The sequence below is a fragment of the Pseudoliparis swirei genome, chromosome 7 (genome assembly GCF_029220125.1).
Source record: "Pseudoliparis swirei isolate HS2019 ecotype Mariana Trench chromosome 7, NWPU_hadal_v1, whole genome shotgun sequence".
Classification (NCBI taxonomy): domain Eukaryota; kingdom Metazoa; phylum Chordata; class Actinopteri; order Perciformes; family Liparidae; genus Pseudoliparis; species Pseudoliparis swirei.
Genome location: NC_079394.1, coordinates 8,644,773 through 8,665,836, shown reverse-complemented (window position 1 = coordinate 8,665,836; position 21,064 = coordinate 8,644,773). Strand labels below are relative to the sequence as shown.

Sequence of the window (21,064 nt, the reverse complement as noted above, 5' to 3'; positions counted from 1 at the left end):
AGGAGAGATACTGTTACTAAACCAGCATCGACAACTTCACACCCCCCGTCGCACAGATAAACTGAGTTCAGCAGAGAGCAAAGCTGAAAGGTCAGGGGTCACAGGCATCAAGTGTGTGTACGGTGTAGGGTTTAGGAGGCAGAATGAGTGGTGTGGAGGCTAGTTTGTGGATCCCCCATAGTTTTCTTAGACCACTCGTATTATAACAATATCTATTTGTTTTAGCGGGGAGGTGATTCATATTACTCAAAATCACTGGCGTAGTACGGGTGAGATCTGCCTCTTGCTGCACATTTTATTCCTCTCATTAAAGGTGTCCGTGCCCAGAGGAGCAAACCAATGCCTACCTCACATGTCCATGTAGTGCCAGCTCTGCCTTCTCTTCTCTTTGTGTGTTGTCTTTCACTGCAGAAGAAATACAGTGTGTGTGGGTTGAGGCAAGGGAAAGGGTCGCAGCTTTTGTTATCGCTGCATTATTTAAGATCCTGCCGACTTTAGTTTTTTTTCCCCCTCTTAGCAAATTCATCCAAGTCAAAAGCGCAATACAATCTTAAGAGAGAGAAAGAAAGGAAGATTTTAACTTGTGTAGCCTGAGGTGGGCTATGACTCACCGAGACATTATTCAGATGGAGTGAAAAAAACAACAAGTTCAATAAGAGTTTCTATTGAGCTGTGCTTAAAGCCACCTTTCTCTTAACAAGCTGCAGTGAGAGGTGGTTTGCCTACCAAGCTTGCCTGCAGCTCTCCGCAGGGCGATTATGTCACGACGGGCCAGTCAGAATGATGTGTATCTCTCTGTTAGAAGGCAGCTCTACTGCGGGAATGGCTCTGACTAGGAATATTATTATTATCTCCAGGATCCTCTCCACAGCAACAACGGTGCCACATTGTGAGAGCTCTGGAGAAGGCTGTTTCTGAAATAATCTGCCTGCCTGTTACCCTTCCTCTCAGACAATAACATCCAGAAAGGCCTTTTTACTTTCCACCACCCACGCGGACAATGGGGTAACGGCTTTACAACAAAAGGATGATGTGGATATGAGGACAGTGAGTTTCCGTGACCCGTCCTATCATACCTCTTCACAGCGGCCCTGAGGGTGCCCGGATTTGGTTGTGGCTGTTGACCAGCCAATCAGGGAGCAGCGAGTCGTGTCTTAAAGGGCTATCTGCCATCTCAGCTGCCAAGAAGCCTGGGGAGCTTGGAGAAGCCACCGGAGCTCTGCTCTATATCAGGGCCAGAGAGTAATGACGAGCAGCCCCCTGATTCCCCCGAGAGATTACCTGCTGTTCTTATCGCTGCTAGCACACATTTTGACATTAAAAAAGGAAAAGGGGCCACGCCCTTTCCGTAGTCAGCTGTGTTGTGCCAAACAGAGCTACTGCTATCTCCTGCTTTTGTTATTCTGTCTCCCATTGCCTTTATCTTGCTGTCTTTCGCTCTCCTTCCCCATTTCCATGGTTTCAAACGGGACTTAATCATAGTACAATGGCTGTGCTACATTGACCCTTATCTCACCCTAAAAGGAATACTACTAACTCCCTCTCCTGGGGCCCCCCTTATTCCCCAAAGCCTGACAAGAGAGAGGAGCCACGCATGCTATTAAACCACTGAGCTTGAATCTGGTGTTGCATTAATTGAGTTAAATGGATTGCGATGATTTGTCTGTCGGCTTTTATTGCCGCAATTTAGACTGTGCCTCATTGCATTATGCCACTTAATGAGAGCCCTTCGCAGGCGTTTTGTCTCTGCTGGTATTAACATGCACAGGTTCACTTCACAGGAGAAAGTGGGCATTAGCTAGCCCTAATTTTCTGCACATTCTAGTCAATAATCAACTGAAAGCAGTTCCCCTGCCCCTGTCACTGACATTAAATAATGCTATACCTGTTTCTCATGTGTTTCGTGTTACTGTGTAATCTGTCGGGCTGGAAGTGGGATTTGTAACCACGTCCATCTTTTTACCGCCCTTACCAGCCCTGCTCTATGTTTCACCCAGCGCCTTTTTAGGGAGATTGAGCCGGTCTGGATTCTCTCTGGTGATATACGCCTAGTCCTTTTTCCTTCATTTCCCCTTATCTGGTTAGTGCTGGCTGTGGGCCTGCCGAGGCGTTGATTTGTGACCCTCTCTATCTGCAGCGGCGACAGGCTTTAATGCAATGCATGCCTCTGCCCTTCTCCCTACTGATGAAACAGGCCCCTGCATTCCCCTGATAGACTGCTAATTTGTATACTAAACTGACAGGCAGCCGTGATAAGGGCTAGCAACTGCTGCACAGCCAGGGGAGGGGAGGGAGGGAGGTAGGAAGGGAGGGAGGGAGGGAGGAGGAGTGGTGGTGTGGGGTGCGGTAAGCGAGACGAAGGGTAATATTTTACACAAAGCTCAAGCCCCCCTGCTCCTCTCTCGGTATTCATTTCCCTACGTCTGTTGCTAGGGGGAGAGGGAGCAAGATTTGTCAGCCCTGGCCCTCTGTCGTACACACACACACACACACACATGTTATACATGCCTTGAAAATGGCACTCGGGCTAACAGAGGTTTGTGCGTTTTTTGTATGTGTGCGAGGAGAGGCCACTTCATTCTACATGGTCACTATGGAATTCATTAGTCTCTTAATGATGCTCCAGATGAGGCGAGTATCTGTTGGTTGACAGTTGCGTGGGAGGCTTCTTCTCCCTTTTCCCTTCACGCTGTATATCCCATCATGCTCGCTGGGGGTTTGCAGTCTTGCTGGCCCACACCTGTTCTGACATGCAGGCGGTGGCAGCAGCAGCGGGTGGGAATTGGAGGTAAGGTAGATGGTGGCTGTTCCCTGCTCTGGGAATGCATAGCACTGCTGCGGCTTATAATAAACGACCGCTCGGGAGGTCATTACGTTTTTGTAACGGCGTGAGGACAAATGAAGGGGTGGGTAATTAATTTGGTGTCTCCTGTTGCAGCCTCGAAAGCCGTAGGCCCACTGTGCAACGTCTAATGCTGTATCTATTGTGAAAGTAGCATTAGCGGGCGTCTGGGGTGAAAGGGCGAGAGGGGTCTGAGTGGGTGCTGATAGAAGTGTTTAGTAAAGCACCAAGCTACTCCCACATGAGCAGAGAAAACCAGGCCCCTTCTGGGGTTTGACTGATAGTTGTTTTAACCATATCAGTGCTGATAGGCTCCGTTTTGTCAGTGTTCAAGATCATTATGTGACCTTTTGACACACAGAAAACAAACTTCATCACTTAAAATCAGAACTTCATTTCCTGCAGACGAGCATTGTAGCTTTGGTTAATGACATTTTTGTTTAAACTAGGGCTGTGAAACGATTAAAATTTTTAATCGGGTTAATCACAGGTTTTTGTGGATTAATCATGATTAATCACATATTACCGATATTCTCGGTATATTTTGTGAGAACATAGAGATTTATGACAAAAGACGGATATATACATTTATACATTCTTCTATACAATGGTGCTGCAACTCAGCAGTTATTTAGCAGTTTTCTTCCATATGGAACATTAATACATCTTCATCCTAAACAGAATGTTTAACCCTCCTGTTACCTTTCGGGTCAATTTGACCCCATTCAATGTTTAATGTCGGTGTTCTTTGGGGTCAATTTGACCCCAGGCTGTTTTTCACTGTGTCAAACATATCAGAAATATCAATTTTTATTTATTTAAAGGGCTATTTAGGTAGTCAACAAACAAACATAAAGTACCTCACACTTAAACTTGGGAAACAATATTAATTCTAATAATTTTCTGCAGGTTTTAATTGCTGGGGTCAAATTGACCCCGAGGGTAAAATATGTTAGTAAATGTAAAGGTAACAGGAGGGTTAAACAGAGCATTTTTCTCTTGTTTGTCAACCATTAACTCCACCATGATACAATCTAAAGGTGGACAGATTGACAAGTGACTTTTTTTTTGCTCGGTCCCGATGCGCGCGCACGGAGCTCTGTGGCGCGCCAGACGGAGATCGATAAGTGTTAACGCAACGCGAAGAGACAGAAATGACATGCTGCTGTGGAGATACGATCAACAACAGACGTTTAGTTTAATAAAAGAACAAAGACGTGCTATAGAGAACATGTCAGGGGGCGGGCCAATCTTTTTAATGTCATGCGATCTACCGACACTACGCCGCGATCGACTGGCAGGTCGCGATCGACGTGTTGAGACCCTGATCTACAGGAAGTAAAAGTCGTAACAAGGTTTCCGTAGGTGAACCTGCGGAAGGATCATTACCGATGAACAGACCGTCTGCATGAGAGCGGACAGAGTTCAGATTGAAGTGGTGGATTGGAAGCTCATTTTGCAAGTGACTTTTTTTTCGTCCCAACGACCAACAACAGACGGATTGGAAGCTCATTCTGCGCATGCGTTAAATGCGTTTAAAAAAAATAACTAGTTAAACCTGTAATTGGATTAACTGAGTTAACGCGTTATTTTTCACAGCACTAGTTTAAACATAAACAATATACCAGTACAGTCCTCAAAAGAAAGGGAAGTAAAAACTTAAGGTGACTGGAAAATTAAGGAACATTTAAAGAAAGGGCAGTGAAGGAGGAAGCTGACAGTGATGAAACACCAAGCAGGAAAGTAAATTAACAGTGTGTGTGTGTGCGTGTGCATGTAGGTGGGAGGTGTGTTGAGTGTGGATCCATGGACAGGCAGCTTTGGCTTGGGTAACTGACAGCCGGATCGTCCATGCCAGAATATGTGCCCTGTTGCCCGCTTCCCTTCTTCACCTTCTCACTCTATTGGGATTTTAATTCTGTTACCTTTTCTTTCAGGCTCCCTGAGAAGTATTTTAATATGTACCGCACATTAATACAGCACGTACCATTAATATATGCCCATTGACTGTCTTTGTTCTTGCCAGGACATTTGAACAACTTATTTAGCACGCACATGTGTTGTGTCTGTTTCTCTGTCGGCCATGATTACAGAGCAGGACCACATACTTCTAGCTATGCACTCTTAGGTGTTGCGATTATTTCCCTGCCTGTGTTTATCGTGTTGTGTCACCATCTTTTGCACTGCCCATTAAATGAGTCTTGATATTGGAGTTGCACATCTTGCAAATCCTGCGATGGACTGGCGGCCTGTCCAGGGTGTCCCCTGCCTTCGCCCTATGTCAGCTGGGATCGGCTCCAGCGTCCCCGCGACCCTAATGAGGATGAAGCGGTATTGATAATGGATGGATGGATCTTGCAAAAGTTTACTTTTCAAGTGAGGGAAATGTCATGTTGGAAACGTGGTGGCTCATATTTGGTTTGTGGTTTATAAGTGTTAAGATTAGCCGCGTTGCCGCTTGTCTTACAATAATCTGTGAAGAACATTGCATGCGCCAAATGACTCAGAACTAAATAGTAATCATTGTCTTTGCAGGCATGAGCCCACAACAAAGCCTACTTACAAGTTTATTTTTTCACACTACAGCTGTGATAGCGCCAGGGAGGGGAAGGGCTTTACCTGCTTTGCTGGGGGGGGGGGGGGGGAGGACCTATTAGGAATTTGGTTTTATTTAGTCTGGGTCTACCTAACCTCTGGCTCCAAGATTTTCTTCCTCCAAGGAATGCAAGGCATGCAATGGGAGCTCTCAGATCAAAGTTAGATGGACGGCCTGTGGATCGTTTGATATAAAGCAGGGGGGTTCGGGGGGTGGGGGGTTCTGGGGAGGGAAATTGGTCTCTCAGCAGTCTTTACTAAATGAGGTTAATTGAATCTGGGTAATTGCTGACCTTCCTGTCTCGGTGAAATCACAGCCTTAACTGATCAATGTCTTTCATAAATGTACGCCTGAAGGTCATTCTCTTGATTATGACGCCTCCCTGGCTGCCTGCATCGCCTCTCTCAGTCGCCCCATTGTGCACGCAAGCATTTTTAAAAGAAAAAGTGCAATTAAGCTTGTCTCAGATTTTCTAAATTAATTAGCTTGCTGTGTTATTAAGTAAAAGCGATGTGTACATGGGAAGTGTTCATTCCCCCCACCCCGCCCCCGCTTCTTTGCTGTGGCAGCAAATGCATTTCGCCGAGCAGTAAATGTCTCACTTATTGCTCGCGAAGGTTTCTGCCTCTCTGCTCTCCCTCTGCGGCTCTGCTATCAAGAGATTTATGCAGCCAATAAGTCATTGGTGTTCAGGGAAGTTGGGGACTTTTTAAAACAAACAGCAGTGTAATTTGTAATTTGGCATTCACTAAATCTGAGAGTTATGGTTCTGCATGTGGCTCTTCAGGGAGTTAGCACTCTGATGGTGGGTTTACTGGCACAGCTCCCTCCCTGGTCTCCCTTCTTTTTCTTTCTCCCTCATTCTTTTTACGCCTGCCGAGGAAACGGAAGGATTTCACAGCTGCTGAGAGCTGGGCCCCGGCTAGGCCCTATGACCTCCTTCTTGCTTTTTCCCCCCTCCCTCTGTCTCGCTCCCTTTTTTCTCCCTCTCTCTAGCAGTCTCTTTCCTAAGGGAGCTCTTGTGTGGCTCAGAGGAAGCTAAATCATAAAGCATGGCTAATGAATAGAATAGGGAAAGAAAGCTGAGGCCTGCTGACGGCCCTCCAGAGAGGAGGCCAGGCCCCTGAAGCCCCAGGCTCAGATAGCAGACGGCCCCCTCAAAGGTCAGGCTTCCTGCGGCCCGCTCCAAGGGCTTTTGGCTCCCAGGCAATGTGGCTTGAATTTACCCCATTATTTTTTTAGATGTTTAAATTTCCCTGTTTCCTTTGGAAAGCCTGGCTCACTTTTTTATTTGTCTGTCTCTTTTTCTTTTTATGTATTTTTCCCCTGTCTCGTCTTTCCCTGCCTGTTTTTTTATGGCAGTCAGGGTTGCCTCAACAAAGAGAGTGTGAAGAATTTGTTATACATGACCTCTGCACACCGCAACCGCAGGCAGCTCAGACTGCCAGCAGCACAGCCCCGTGAAAAAATGTCAACTTGACCAGCGAAACCCAGAAAGTTCGACAAAAACAACAGCTAGCTCTGCTTTGACATGCCTTTTTAAGAAGTACTTCTGTGAGCCGGCCTTGTAATTGTGGATTATACGACGGAGTCATGCAGACTTGGCAGGTGCAAAACACCGCCTTAAAACCTAAATATCGGTTGTTGATGTTGCTTGGAATATGTTTGGAAAATAGAACGGCTCACTGCACACTCAAAATAGACACAATTGGAATAAGGAGAACTAGGTTGTCTTGGCACTTGGTAAACTCAGCATTTTCTGTTCTCTTTCTCTGGAACATTATGTCTGCATTGCTCTCTGGATAACCACTCATTTCATAACTGTTTTAACTGTTGTACTGGGTCATGGCATGACCTACCCTGTCTTTCTTGCTTTTGTGACCCCTTGCCACACTAAGAAAGTCCCTGAGCCAGCTCCCGTGTCCATTTGACAAGCTTCATTTAATTCTGAGCCCATATTTTTCTTCCAGGGCCTCCGGGGCCATGATTCAAGGCTGAGGTTGTGCTGCTGCACTGCTGAGACTTGGTACTGGAGCGTTTAATGTCATCCAAAGCTAACAAAGAGCCTGTGTTGTAGCCTGGCGCCCGGTTCTGGGAGACCGAAAGAGGGCAATGCGCAACACTGTCTTTCCTCCAGTCCTTCGCCTCGTCTAATGTAAGAGGAAACAGGAAACATCTCCTTTCAGCTGACTTATTTGCACTCCAATTAAATGGCGCACTTACTAAAGAGGTGTTATTGACGTCTTCTGCCATTTGCATCAAGCAATTGGACTTCCTTAAACACACTGGTTGCCAAAACTTACAATATATACTCTAGTTTATTAATCTCATAACTGACCACTCTAGCAAAGGCCTCACGACACTTTAAAAAAATTAAATGTGATCAAACATAATGTTTGAATGATTCAAATTTAAATTATCTGACTGAGGACAAATATAATATTAGCAACTGACATTTTATTTGTCACCACTATCTATTTACCTCATGTGGTGTAGCTTATATCTCCTTATTTATCAACAGATAATTTTTTTCTTTCATTCTTTTTTGCAGATGCAAATATTGCACCCTGCTTTGTTTTCTTCCATTATGGCTTTTATCTGTATTATATATGGCTGCTTTGTGAGTAAAGCGAATTCTTGAGGGAATCACGTTGGAGAAGAGTTACAGAATGGGAGTGAAGAAGAAATTGGGAGGTCTTGGAAAGAAGAGGACGTCCTCAAAACACTTGTGAAGAACTAACACGGATGCCAAGGACAGCCATCTGTGTTTACAAAATGATTTGCTTTCTCTTTTTGTCTCTGTCGCTCTTGCACTCACTCGGATTCACTGTTCATTCTTTACATATGCTCCCTTTGTGCCGCATAAAACACAAGCATGGCAGTTAAGGACACTCGGGCCCTTTGGGCAGAACATATGTTCAGCTCTTGCAGCTTATTCTAAGTGTGCAGAACCCAGATGAGAAGCAAGAAAAGTAATGGGAAATCTTAGCTTTAAACAAAACCTGTCTATGGGCTAATATTACAGGCTGAGGCGGGTTTTTTTGTTATTATTATCTTCCAAGCGCACAGATTTTTTCCGACGGTATTTTGCACAATACCAGGTTTTGTGTGGATTTACTACTTGGTCATAGTGTTTAAACATGTCCCATCTGGCCAGTGAACATGTGTAAAAGATATGTTTTGATTTAGGCGGTTCTTGCCAGAATCTACATATCCATCTAAAGCAAAGAGGAAAATACCTAGCAGTGTTTAGTCTAGAAGACTCCACGATCACTTCATAGTGTCTCATGTAACTCAACCTCAGTTTTTACTACCAGGTTTCCAGTGCTCACCAAAATAAGTAACAACTATTTTCGACCCAACAAATGATAATGTTGTTTATCTATCAACTACTTACTTCCATTATGGGCAGATATTGTCTTTAATACTGCATTTGTGAAATAAGGATTTTGCTTTAAGAGTACAACCATATTCTATTCGTGAGATTGGTTACTCCATTCAAAGATATCGCAGAACAAAATGTGATTTCTGAGCAGCAGCGTGTGTGTAGGAGCCTTTGTGCTCTAATGCTGCATAGCCACCTTACTGACTTCCTCTGTCTTTGACAACATTTCTTTAGAGGGTTTTCAGGTGGCACAACAGTGCCACCTAATGTTGCCTTTACAGGAAAGAGCCAGACAGGAACCATCAGGAGGTCTTCTTGTGAGCTCTTCTTGTTGGCTGATTGGAGCATTTTAATTGACTGTATCAAGCTGTAGTGGCAGCTGGACTATTCCTCCTTGCACTAGTGGCCACATTTGTGGCTAAGTTGGGCTTTTACCAGACAGCCAAAATGTACGTCAGTGATTGCATTACTTTTGATGAATTCTAATGATATTTATAAGTCGTTTTTGCTTTTTTTTTAATTGGATTGAAAAATCCACTCAAGGTGTCCCTTCTTGTTTTTCCAGGTGTCTGATGTAGGATCGGAGAAGCTTTTTTCCCCCACCACACCCAAAGGTAAGAGCCAGCTCTGTTTTCTCATTCCCCCTTGCGGTCTATCCTGTTCTGCCTCATCCATACTCATAACAACAAATGTTTTTTTTGCGAATGAGTTCAAATGTCCTCCGCTCTAATCCTGCAGCTCCCATTCAAATTGAAATGTCAGTCGACCTAAACAAGGTCTGGTGACCACATATGCATACATTTTTGCCTGAGCGCAGAGTGGTGTTTGCTGGACGACCCCGCCAAAGGCTTAGCCCTCCTACATATTGGTTCATTAGAGGGGATTTAGAGCCTCCCTGCCACATGCTCCCACAAATGGGAACTTCCCTCAGGCAATACAAGCTCTCTGACAGCAGGCCTGGACCATAATAGATGCCAAAGGAAAGCGAGAGAAAGATCTTTGTCAGCCTCCAGACAACACACACTCTCTGTTGTGTTTTAACATATGCACATATATGGATTAGAAAGATGTTGCATTTCTAAGTTCATGCATGAACTCACGTTGGTGTGCATATGTGTTTCCAATCACATACATCTGTTGGAGTATATAGCATATGGTTATAGAATATCTGCACCTGTATATTCTCTAAATGCAATGATGCTAGCCAGGTCAGAGCAGGTGGAAAGGTGTCAAGTTGTGGATGCAGGGAGATGGGGAAGGGAGGAGAGGAGCCATCAGCCTACTGGTGACAGATAGCAGCATGCAGACCATGTCCCCCCAGGGCAGGAACCAGGAACCAGGGACATTAGCACAGTGCAGCACAGTGTAGGTTAAATGAGGAGGGTTTGGGAGGACGGACTGGACAAAGAGATAAGCCTTAAAAATGTCATCATAATATACACAAAACATTGTAGTGTAAACTGGTCACACAGACATATTTTACTCTTGCTTTCTACTTTCTGTTTTTGCCCAATATTTGTCGAAAGTGTTGACTGTTTTCTGAGGTAAATGTAGCACTTTTTATACTCATTCTGGATAGATCATATATTATTAGCACAGTAATAAAGGTCATTGTTATCTGCAAAAGAAAAGAATACATATTCCTCCTGCCTTTTGGTACCCAAAATTTTTTTACGTCTTTGTCTACCTCCATTTTATTAACCTGCACATCAAAACATCCATTGTGAAAACTACATTTCCTCTAAATAGCATATGAAGGTGTTGCCTGATTTAACACAGAAATGTAGACTGCTAAGTGGAAAAGCATGGCTGACAAAAACCAGGCCTGTCGGCCGTGTGATGCAAGTGACCTGTGCCAGCGTCGGCGTGGTGAAACCAGCGTTCACCATGGCAATGACTTCCAGACTTGCATGGTTTAGAAAACAACTAGGCCGTGTCCGAAACCATCTCTTCTCCACCAGGCTGCTGGACTTCTGCTGCTGTCAGCTGTCAGGATGTTGACTTATTTTTCCTGCATGCCCGTACAGAACATGGCCGCATGTAAACTCTGCTGTGAAGAACCGCTAGCACAGTCACACTCACAGCCATTGTCTTTTACACACACTCAAACACTCCATCCATGTCAGCTGGCAAACGGAGGGCTCTATGGACCTTGCTAATGTGCACACAAGGTTGAGGATTAGGACTCTGGAATTACATCCAGACAATCCAATCAGTCTCTCAGGAGTCTCTCCTGATTGTTGCACAGATCAACCAGATCCTGTTTGGGTAATGTGGAAGAAGGGCACCAGATTAGAATTAGGGGTTTGAAAGGGCGAGGCAGAAAATAAATAAACACTTTTATGAAGTGATTTGGGGGCACGATGTTATCACACGACAATGGCGGCGCTGCCCCCAGCCGGCGCTTTTCTTCCATTTCAATGTTGTTTTGAGCTGTAATGGATTCTAGGACAGTGTTTGTTTTGTGTGTGTGTGTGTGTGTGTGTGTGTGCATGCATGCGTGTGTGTATGTGCGTGCGTGCGTGTGTGTCTGCAGCCCACAGGCTGTTTTCCTCTGGTTTAGGATGTGGCGTATGTGTCCCATTACCGGTCTCGCTCATGCTCCTGTGGGACCAATGAAAAGCCGGCTTTCCTCTGATCACCAGGCCTGTCGATCTGTTGGCTTGGAGACACTCACAGATGCACGCACACACAAATCATGGCACACATAAATATATAATGCTGTGATGATGTTTGGCTTGTACATTTCTCGAGGTAATGAGTGTTATTTCATGTAACTCTTGCTTTCCTTTCAACATCGTGCTCCTTTCTGAACTTTATTTTTGTGAGCACTTACGGGTACAAACAGTTGAGGTTAAGTCCAAATTGCACACAGGCCCACAGTCTGTCATGTTAATGAAACGGTTCAGGGTTAATAGACGAGAGGAAAGACTAACATAGTAATCAACGAAGGCAGAGCGCTGTAATTATGCACACAGAACATGGTTTTGGGCAAAACCCAGACACCATTGCCTTCTTTCTCTCATATTTAGTTCTCGTCATCTCTCCTTCGCAAAGCTAACAGTACAGAGAGAGCAAGCTAATATAATCTGTAATAACACAGCACACACTGTGCAGTTCTCTTTGGATGTTGTGACCCATGAGCTAGGACACGTTCTGCTGAATGTCTTTCTGTGTTGGTGGTTTCCAGGTAGGAAGGTACAGCAGAGGTCAAGCATTATCTAACAGTTATCGTTTTTTGTATATTTCCCGTCTAAAACCTCCTGCAAATTATTGATTTCCTGGAGGATGGCATGTTTAAGTAATAGCGCTGTGAAGACATGTGCTCCACTCAGGGCTACTCTTATTGAATTGCAGCTCAGAGTTTACTGTTATCACTTGCTTGAAGGCGAATGAGAAGCTAAATGTGACTGCTGAGCATGTCCAGGGCACCTCCACAGAGCACAGATAAACACTTCATTGTTAGCCCTTCTTTTAACATTTCACAATGCTGTGCCTATGGAAGTGGCGGGGAGTTATCATCGAGCTGTCAGCAGCTAAAAATATCTGAGAAGAACACTTTGGAAGCTTCAGTGACTATGTTGAATGTTGTATCTGTGGGTTTCCTGCCCCCTTGTACTCGCTAAGGCTAAGGTCCTGTTGTGCTAGCTCGGTGCTACCTGCTATGGTGCGAGGGTAAACCTGTGCGGTCCATCAGACAAACCTCGGGCATCTTGGGATAGCAGGAGCAAGATTGGTAGAAAACCCATTTCTGAAGTGGATTTGTGCCCTTGTAATCCTGATTAATTTTGACCCGTTGTGCTCATTTTAAACAGAGCATTACAGTAAGCGTGAACACAGCAAGCTCCGGGGCGAAACCAGGAGCTTAGCGGCTTTGGGAGGCTTAGCTGCAGATGGCATTTTAAGCCGGACTTAATAAATTGTTTCCATTAAACTTACCGGCCCACACATACTGGATTAGACCGGAGGAACAAAGGAAGGAGAGAGCGTACAGACGAAGAAGAGGAAGAAAAGCACACACACACACACACAACTGCCATCATGCACATGTGACTCTGTTAGCATCTCTCTGAGGCCACATGAAAGGTGAAGACGAGGTTAGTGTGGTGTTCAGGGAGATAGAAGCTTTTGGACACGAATGCAAAATCCACTCACTTTAGATCTCTTGCTCGTCAGGGATGTTAGACCAATTTGCCTAATTGACACAGAAGTAAACAAACAAAAAAGATGCATAAACCATTTAGCTTTGCAGTGGATTTAGGGCTTATCCTCTAACTGTTTATATATAAACACATTACCAATGCTGTAGCTTAAGGATTTAGGATCTGCCCATACCCTTGTTTTTTTTTCCTTTGGAGCCCTTTTACTCATATATCAATCTTCTATTGTAGGAAATCAATTCCTTATGGTTGAAGCCCGCCTCTCCCCTCTCCTCTCCCAAGCCCGCCTCCGTCGTACCTCCCTCCCCCATCGACTCATGGCTTGCTCCCTAAGCTCTCATTATGTGCTACACAGTCCAGGGTCCCCGTGTCGAATCGCTAATCAACCGCCCCGTCTGCAGGCCTGCTCTCTCAATAGGTGCTGAGTGGTCTTTGTTCCCCCACTACTGTTGGCTGCATGTCAATAAAATAGCAATGGCCTCCTCCTCCTTCTCCTCCTCCTCTTCTTAGTTACCTGGGCCAGCCATAGCTCCGGGCCTGCTCCTGCAGTGCAAGCTTACAGGGAAATGAAACACAGTCCCACCTGCTGGATTCTGAATGCCAGAGATTGGGGGAAGGATGGTGATTTGAAAAGGAACGGCAAGGTCAGGGGCAGAGGGGATTGAGGGCATCTCAGCCAGGGTGAAGTAAATGAGAGAGCATGTTTGTATTCGACTGGGCAGCTCTCCTCTGGCCAGGTCAGCGTAATGTATCACTAACCTCGGCAGCCGGCCTGACTGTGTGCAGCCTCTCACCCATTAAATAATGAATGGAGGTTGACCCTTTGACCAACTAATCAGCTTTTTCGCCGCCGTTGAATCAGGATTGAGTGGAGGTAGATGGAGAATGTGTCTGGCTGGCGGGCAGGCGAGATGACTGGAGTGCAGACATGTTGATGGAAAAACACAAGGGCTGCAAGGGCTTCCCACAGCAGATTAGCAAACGCTCTTATTGAAAGTAGGCTTCACTGCTTTGGAATCTAAGCCTGGTGAAGCTCACCTTCAGTACCGACAATGATTTGTTTGACAAAGTCCAGGCAGCTTGCAGGACATGCTTTCTTTATCAAGAAGACCAATGTTCCTGTATTGACATAGCACTTATGGTCAAGCTCTCATATGATACAGTTACACCATGTGCAAAGGAGAGCTGGAAGGTTGGTAGTTTTATGCATAAAATAAACCGTCCCTCTTGCCTCTAACACCACCTCACTTGTTACTGAGCTTGAACAGCAGCTTGTGTGTTCCTCTGACTTCATTTAAATATTAAAATGGTCAAAACTCCTCGCAGAATACAGAGAGCAGATGGGTTAGCTAACACTCTCAGTTCCGGGAGAGAAAATACTTGTGAGAAATTAGAGAAAACTAAAAAATATGGCTTGTTTCTTTATTAATCTCTGGGTTATTACTTCTCGCAGACATAGGACAGTTTATGAGCAGGGTGATTTGTTTTGGGAGAAAGGGGCTGATATTAATGCTCCCTTTATTGATAGTGCTAATGCTGTTTGTGCAGCCATCCCTGTCGGAAAGATGAAAATAAATAGGGGGAGCTTGGCGGAGATAAGACACGTGTTTAATTATTAATTGAGCCATTACTGACAGATTGCCTTTTTTGATTTAAAGCAGGAAGCCCTGCTTCAGGGATAGAAAAAGCAATTACAGAATTCCCAGCTTGCACCGCCGCTGCCCATCATTTCAGCATACACTGCAAGAGAGGAGTGAAAGGAGACAAAACACTCCCCCACACACACACATCCATTTACACTGCGGTGTTCCATAAATTATTTTAATCCTTCAATATTTATAGCGTTTTAAATTACGATTACAATGTCATGTACTATTTATGTAGCTCAGAGTGGCAGGCAGTCAGAGGGAGCAAGCCACATTACCCACAATCCCTCTTTGGCCTGGCACCTTGAAAAGCTGACTGAAGGGAATTGTTTGGTTTTATATGAGTCAGGATGTGATGTCGAACTGCACCGGTTCTTACAAGCCGCTTGTTTTCAAAGACCCTCCTGATTTTCTATGCACTGCAATTAGCTGGCTTGTGAAATCTGTGCTGATATGTCATGCTATCCCTGGGTGCACTCATTGGCCACTGTAGAGCACTATTATATCCATTAGAAAAGCAACTGCTCTGTGCAGAGAGCCCAGTGTGCATGAAATATTAACTTATCTTCTGTTTAGAGTATTGGGTCATTGCAGATTGAGCTTTAATCATGAAACAAAAGCTCAGCTAGATAGTCAATTTATTTCTTGTCTGTGTTAGCCATTACATGTCAGAACGCTTGACACCTGTCAGTCAGTCCTATCGGTGCCTGTCATCTGTCAGCGAGCCCGTGGGTGGTGATCAGCTATTGTGACAGGAAATGGGAGTCACATTGAAGGCTGTGTGATTAGGCTCCATTGTGTGACTCTGTGCTCATTGACTGGATATGGATTTAGCTTTAGCTGTGCAGAGGGAGCAATTACAGAATCACTGCAGGCCATGAGGGAGTTTTAGGATAAGTTGTCAGGGGCATGACCAGCATTTAGACTGCTGCACTTTCACTATACAGCTGCAGTGTATAATGTCCAGGGTGTGACATCTCTGAGCTGTGCTTCCCATCTTACTGTTAAGAACTGGTTGGTTTATACAGAGAGCTTCATAGTGCATACGATTAAGCCAAACTGAATATATTGAATCACTTCAATACTGAGCAGTCCTGTGCCTCCTCAAAGTCATCTTTGATGCACAACATAGGCCAATGATCGCTTGAGGCTCTTCAGCCCCGTCTCTTCAGTTCAGGTTAGATGATAGAATGCCAGCTTAATGCTATACTGGGCTTTCCATGCACATGATTCCCCTCACCTGCCACAACATCAGCAGCGTTGCACAGCATGACGTAAAGAAGCACATGCCAATATATACTGTCGCTTTGACCTAGAGGGAACACTCGCTTGACATTTCTGTATTTGTCCAGCCATCTCATTGCAAGCACACAGCCACGACGAGGAATTCTCAATGTTGAAATGAGGTTACAGGACCACTGGCATTGAGACAAAAGATTAAGATATGATGAGTTGTTTGGCTATGCTCAGTGGGCAAAGCATTGGCGAGAAAACATAATTCAATCAATGACCATTGTAATCAAAGAAATCCCTTTTGGCAGCAAAGCAGCATGCTGTACCCAACTCATTTTAGCAGTTACGGAGATAGTTCACAAACTGCTTCACCGTGTCTTAGCTGTGTGAAGGGAGCTGATGCTTCAACATTGAATAAGGAAATCAGAAGCTCCCTAACTAGGGAAAAGCTTTTTGGCAGATAAGCTACAGCCCCCGCAGTTAGCTGACCAACTTGTAAAACACAGGTTGACTCCCATCTGAGCAGGGAAGCACCATTGGCTCAAATGGATGCAGGCTCTCTGTTTGTTTTTCCCTTGAGGGAGGATAAAGGGAAGAATTTAGAAAGGGTAACTCAAGAAAGCAGTAGCTCTCATCACATCTTCTGTCTCATCGTAATCCTCCCCCAATGCAGCCAGCTGCAGCGTGAAAGACATTCTTATTGTTTACTTGGAATAAAACATGACCAGTGTCTTATCACAACTGTCAGGCCTGAAATGTAAAGCGTGTCGCGTGTGATCACTTGAAGGTTTTCTTGTTTTTAATCCTTTATTCCAAGCTTGAGTCTTTCTGCCAACGAGAGTGGGCTTTTCCCCCACCCTGCATTTGTTTGAAGATCCCAGTTCCCCGCTATGTGCGTTTTTAAGCTCATCTGTGTCGAGCGGTACAGAGCCAATGTTGTTTGCAGATGAGGCTGTAATGCGCATTGGCAAAGCCAGATGGTAGGCGATTGTGGCCAAACACGACGCTTGGATAATGTACAATCGCTGGCTCGGGGAAAGTTGTCAGCCTAGATGAATATTACAAACATGCTTGTAATGGATTGGACATTTTGGAAAAGCGTTTCACGCGAGCGTGTAAAGATGGGAAACCCATCGTCAGGAACAGTACGGATGTCAAACTCTTCAGAATCCATGACACACAAGGACATCCATGTATTAGAAGAATGTGTCAGGGAGGATTCTTGGGGAAAAGGAGCTGAACCCAGGAAACAAGATCTTAAATCAAACAGAAATATCAGCCTGCCTTATAATAATAATCATTTATTTTATATAGCGCTTCTCAAGGCACCCGAAGTCGCTTTACAGAGTGCAGAGTCCAGTAGTCATACACACACAGTCATCCCGGTGGTGGTGAGCTACATCAGTAGCCACAGCTGCCCTGGGGCAGACTGACGGAAGCGTGGCAGCCAATCAGCGCCTACGGCCCCTCCGACCGCCACCAACATTCATTCACATCCATATGACCGGGGTGAGGCCTGTAAAAGTATTTGCCAAGTATTTCCAGATGGGTGGTTCATGTACTATTTGTTTTTTGTGCTACATGCCTTTCCAGTGGCAGCATATTAGCATCTATATTTCTGTCAGTGTCGTATCATAGCCACTCTGTCTTGAAGCAATATTGCAGGCTTAGACTCGTACAGGATGTTTGACAGAGAGTTGGGTTTGGAGAGGTTTGTTAATCTAGAGCCTTGACCTCAACACAAGCGGTATCTTGACACACACTGCTGAGAAAGGGCTTGTTTTTTGTTTTATATTTCACTGGGCACCAGGGCCATTAATGGTCCCAGTGTTTGTTAACACATAGGTGGTAATTCGCAGTATTTTGGCCATTTCAGGGAAGGTTAAAAAATAATAATATGCACAGTGTGGTCCTCTCCAATATTCAAGCGGTCAGATGTTTGGCTGTTGTTTTTGGCTACTGGTGAATTCACTGTGCTGGGCCCTGGTGGCGGGGCCCCTAATGGCCTCTGACTGGCTGTAAAACCCCATTCAGCAGAGCATGGGCTCCAACCTCCGTGACTGTTGGGTTAGTGCTGCTGCGTTGAGGGGTGAGCAGCAGGATTGGAAAATCACTGCTGCTTGCTTTGGGAGGGAACGAGAGAAATTGCTTCAATGTCACATGACCTATGGAGAGGTGTATAAAGAGCTGTTGGGCTACACTGATATATGGTCTTGATGATATTGCCCTTTTGTTAGAATTTGTGTTTTCCACCTGTGTAAAATAAAGTTTGATTGATTATAAATATATTGTAGCTCTTATCAGGACTATAGCTCTTTGTTTATAAAAAGCACATAAGCTAAATTAAGGCCTTTTGGTTTTGTAGCAATCATTATTGCTAAAAATAATGGAACCTGTTTCAGTGTTCCAAAATATGTTCAAGCTTTTTTTGTTTGTTAAATATTTAGTTAAATATTTAGTCCGGATCAGTCCAAAGCCATCTGCAGTGCAAGCTTCGAAAGACCACATCTGTTGAAGCCTAACACTAAATACCATCAAAATCATGGCTCCCTGTGTTTATGGAAAAGATCTATATACTATCGCTATCACTAATAATACAGGTATTGACTCATCTACTGTTAAGTGCAGGGCGAGTGCTGTAGTGGCCTAGGCTCCTTATCAGCTGTGGCACACTGTATTAATGTGCTGGGTTGGCGGAGCCCTAAACTAATCCGGGTAGCAGGTGCCACTGGATCCAAGGTAGAGTGGACATGTATCTCAGGGAGGATGAGCCATCTGGGTCTTGATACTTTATGGTGCTTAAAACACACTCTCAAGTTTGACACTCCCAGCACTTACCTTTCAGCTGCACACAATAATCTAAGCGCTGGCCACTAAAGGGAGAGAGGAGGCTTTCAGGAGAATTTACAGGGTTTGATGTGGTGTGGAGCCAACGCTTCGACACAGATTTATGAAACAGTCAGACACACTTGGCAGTTTGATTTTGATTCTTCTAACTCTTTCAGTGTTGTTTTGCCATCTGCAATCTGAAATATGTCACACAGAAAGTGTTTGTTTTGTTTCTGTTTTTGTTTTGCTCGTGTGCCAGGCTGCCTTGCTCGACACTTTTCTGGGGCCTTGTGTCGTCTTGTTTTTTTTTCTAGTCTGTTTCATCTCGCAAGCGATTTGGCTTGTTGCTGGGTCCAATTTCTCTCCTGTTTCACCGTGCAGCCTCTCCTCACAGAGATACTCGCATTCACACATTTCCCCAAACTGACAAGCCACCTTCACACAGCAAACAAATCGATTCTTCACTTGCCGCATTAAAAACGCCTCACCGCAAACCTGAAAACGTGGAGGCTGTTGTTAATGTTCCTTGTCCACGACGGCTCGAAGAGGCTAGACCCAGAGTCCCCTACTTCTTTCTGTATGTGTGGCTAGGACTTAGAGACATGCGCGTTTAGGTTAGCAGCAGCCCCACAGGTCAGGATCCAGGCCCTGCCGCGATTAGTTTACCTGACACGACTCCCTCTCCCCTGCCTTATTAACTAACCGCTGTCTCCCTCTTTCTCCCCCAGTCTGGGTCACTTTATCCTTCTTTCTCTGACATGCTCTCTCACTCTAATCAAGAATGATGAATGGGGTGTAAGAAAGGACAGCAAATGTCGGAGAAACCTGATACACCCTCCAATTGCCACTCGTGTCCTGTCGTGGTGGAGAACATGGTGGTTGAGGGAGAGAGGCAAGAGATTGTGTGTGTGTGTGGGGGGGGGTTTGTGTGAGACTAACTTAGCTCTGTATGAAATCTGTTTCAAACATTCACATCTCAAAGTGTGACATGTAAAAAAATTAAAAAAGGTCATAATAAATGCAGGTCTTTTAGCGTGTAGCTCTAGTCTTGCCTTCAACAGCTGCATGGTTTCCATCTGTCTGTAGGCCTAATTACCCAACAGCACCCGAGGAGCAGCTCAGCAGCAGGATCCACCTATAGAAGAGGCATTCATTGCATCAGTGTGTCTATACCGGACAGTGTGTTTCCCTGAAGGCCCACACATATGCAAAACTTAATCCCAAGCACTTAAATGCACACTTGGGTGCTATCTTTGGACAAATAGTCTACTAAGATCGTATCCTTTCCGATTCCACCTCCCTGTGGGGGAAACGTCACCTACTCTCAAGATGATTTTGAGATACTCTACAATATGCTACTCAGTATATAAAGTTGTAAATTCTAAATATTTCAGTAGTTTTATTTGTTTTTTTAGATATATTTTTTGGTAGTTTTGTGTGTCTGTGGGGAGTGGGGTATTTATATTATGTGTATGTCCCTATGGCATGCTGGGATGCTCAATGTTTTCTTTTGAATGAATAAGAACCCTGATCAGCAGCCCTGGCCTGAAATTACAGAATACTTTTAACATGTAAACATGACAAGAAGAAAATATTTGCTGGTTGATTGATCTAGTTCTCTGGCAGTTGTGAATACAGAGAGATTTGTTTTTAGCCCTCGCCGCCTATAGAAGCACCACTTGGCAAAGACAGCTGCCTCAGCATTCTTGTCTGTCAGCGGATATTATTTGATATTGTGAAAATGGCTGCTGTATTTGAAAGAAGCAGATGAGTAGTTCAGGCAACATCTTAGTCCAAACCACAGTTTGTAATACTTATCCAGACAAACCCCTGTCACTGCAAAAACACTTGAGGAAATCTGATATGTTGGCAAAGATGTTTGTCCTACCACCTTCATGGCATTAAATTGCAAAAGCCTGCATATGTCAAAACAGTGAATGAGGTATGGCGAATGGTTAGGAGCTGTCAACTTCCAATTGTTGCTTTGCTTTCTGAGAGGGGAGTGAAAATGGAGATGAAGGAGGAGGAAAAGAAAAACATGCAGGCTCTTTCAGCCCACTGTCATGCCACTTAGGATTTGTTGAAGGATTTTCACACAGCCATTTCCCTTCCATTGAGGAGTAATCAGTGGGGCACTGAAAGATAATATTATATCCACTTAGAGGCATGTGGGTTCCATGCATGTTCATACATGAAATGAGGATGGAAAGCATTGCTTGTGTTTACATTGCTTAGTACTCACTTGCCTCATTTCTGCTCGAACGTGGCGCTTCCTGGCAAAAGCTCCTTGTCTTTGTGTCTCTTAAATCTCATTCTTTCTCCCTCTGTCTTTCTTTCTCACCTCCTTTCCTACTATTCTCCATGGATTGTGAG

At 44.6% G+C, this 21,064-nt stretch overlaps 1 protein-coding gene across 8 annotated transcripts in view; it reads left to right on the top strand.

Moving 5' to 3' along the window:
- Positions 1–21,064, top strand: part of fbrsl1 (fibrosin-like 1) — a 263,354-nt gene that overhangs the window by 219,682 nt on the left and 22,608 nt on the right. For all 8 annotated transcript variants that reach the window (XM_056418085.1, XM_056418084.1, XM_056418083.1 and 5 more), the window contains one exon: positions 9,389–9,437. In XM_056418085.1, coding sequence (XP_056274060.1) covers positions 9,389–9,437 — 49 coding nt within the window. The remainder of the gene's footprint in view (positions 1–9,388; positions 9,438–21,064) is intronic.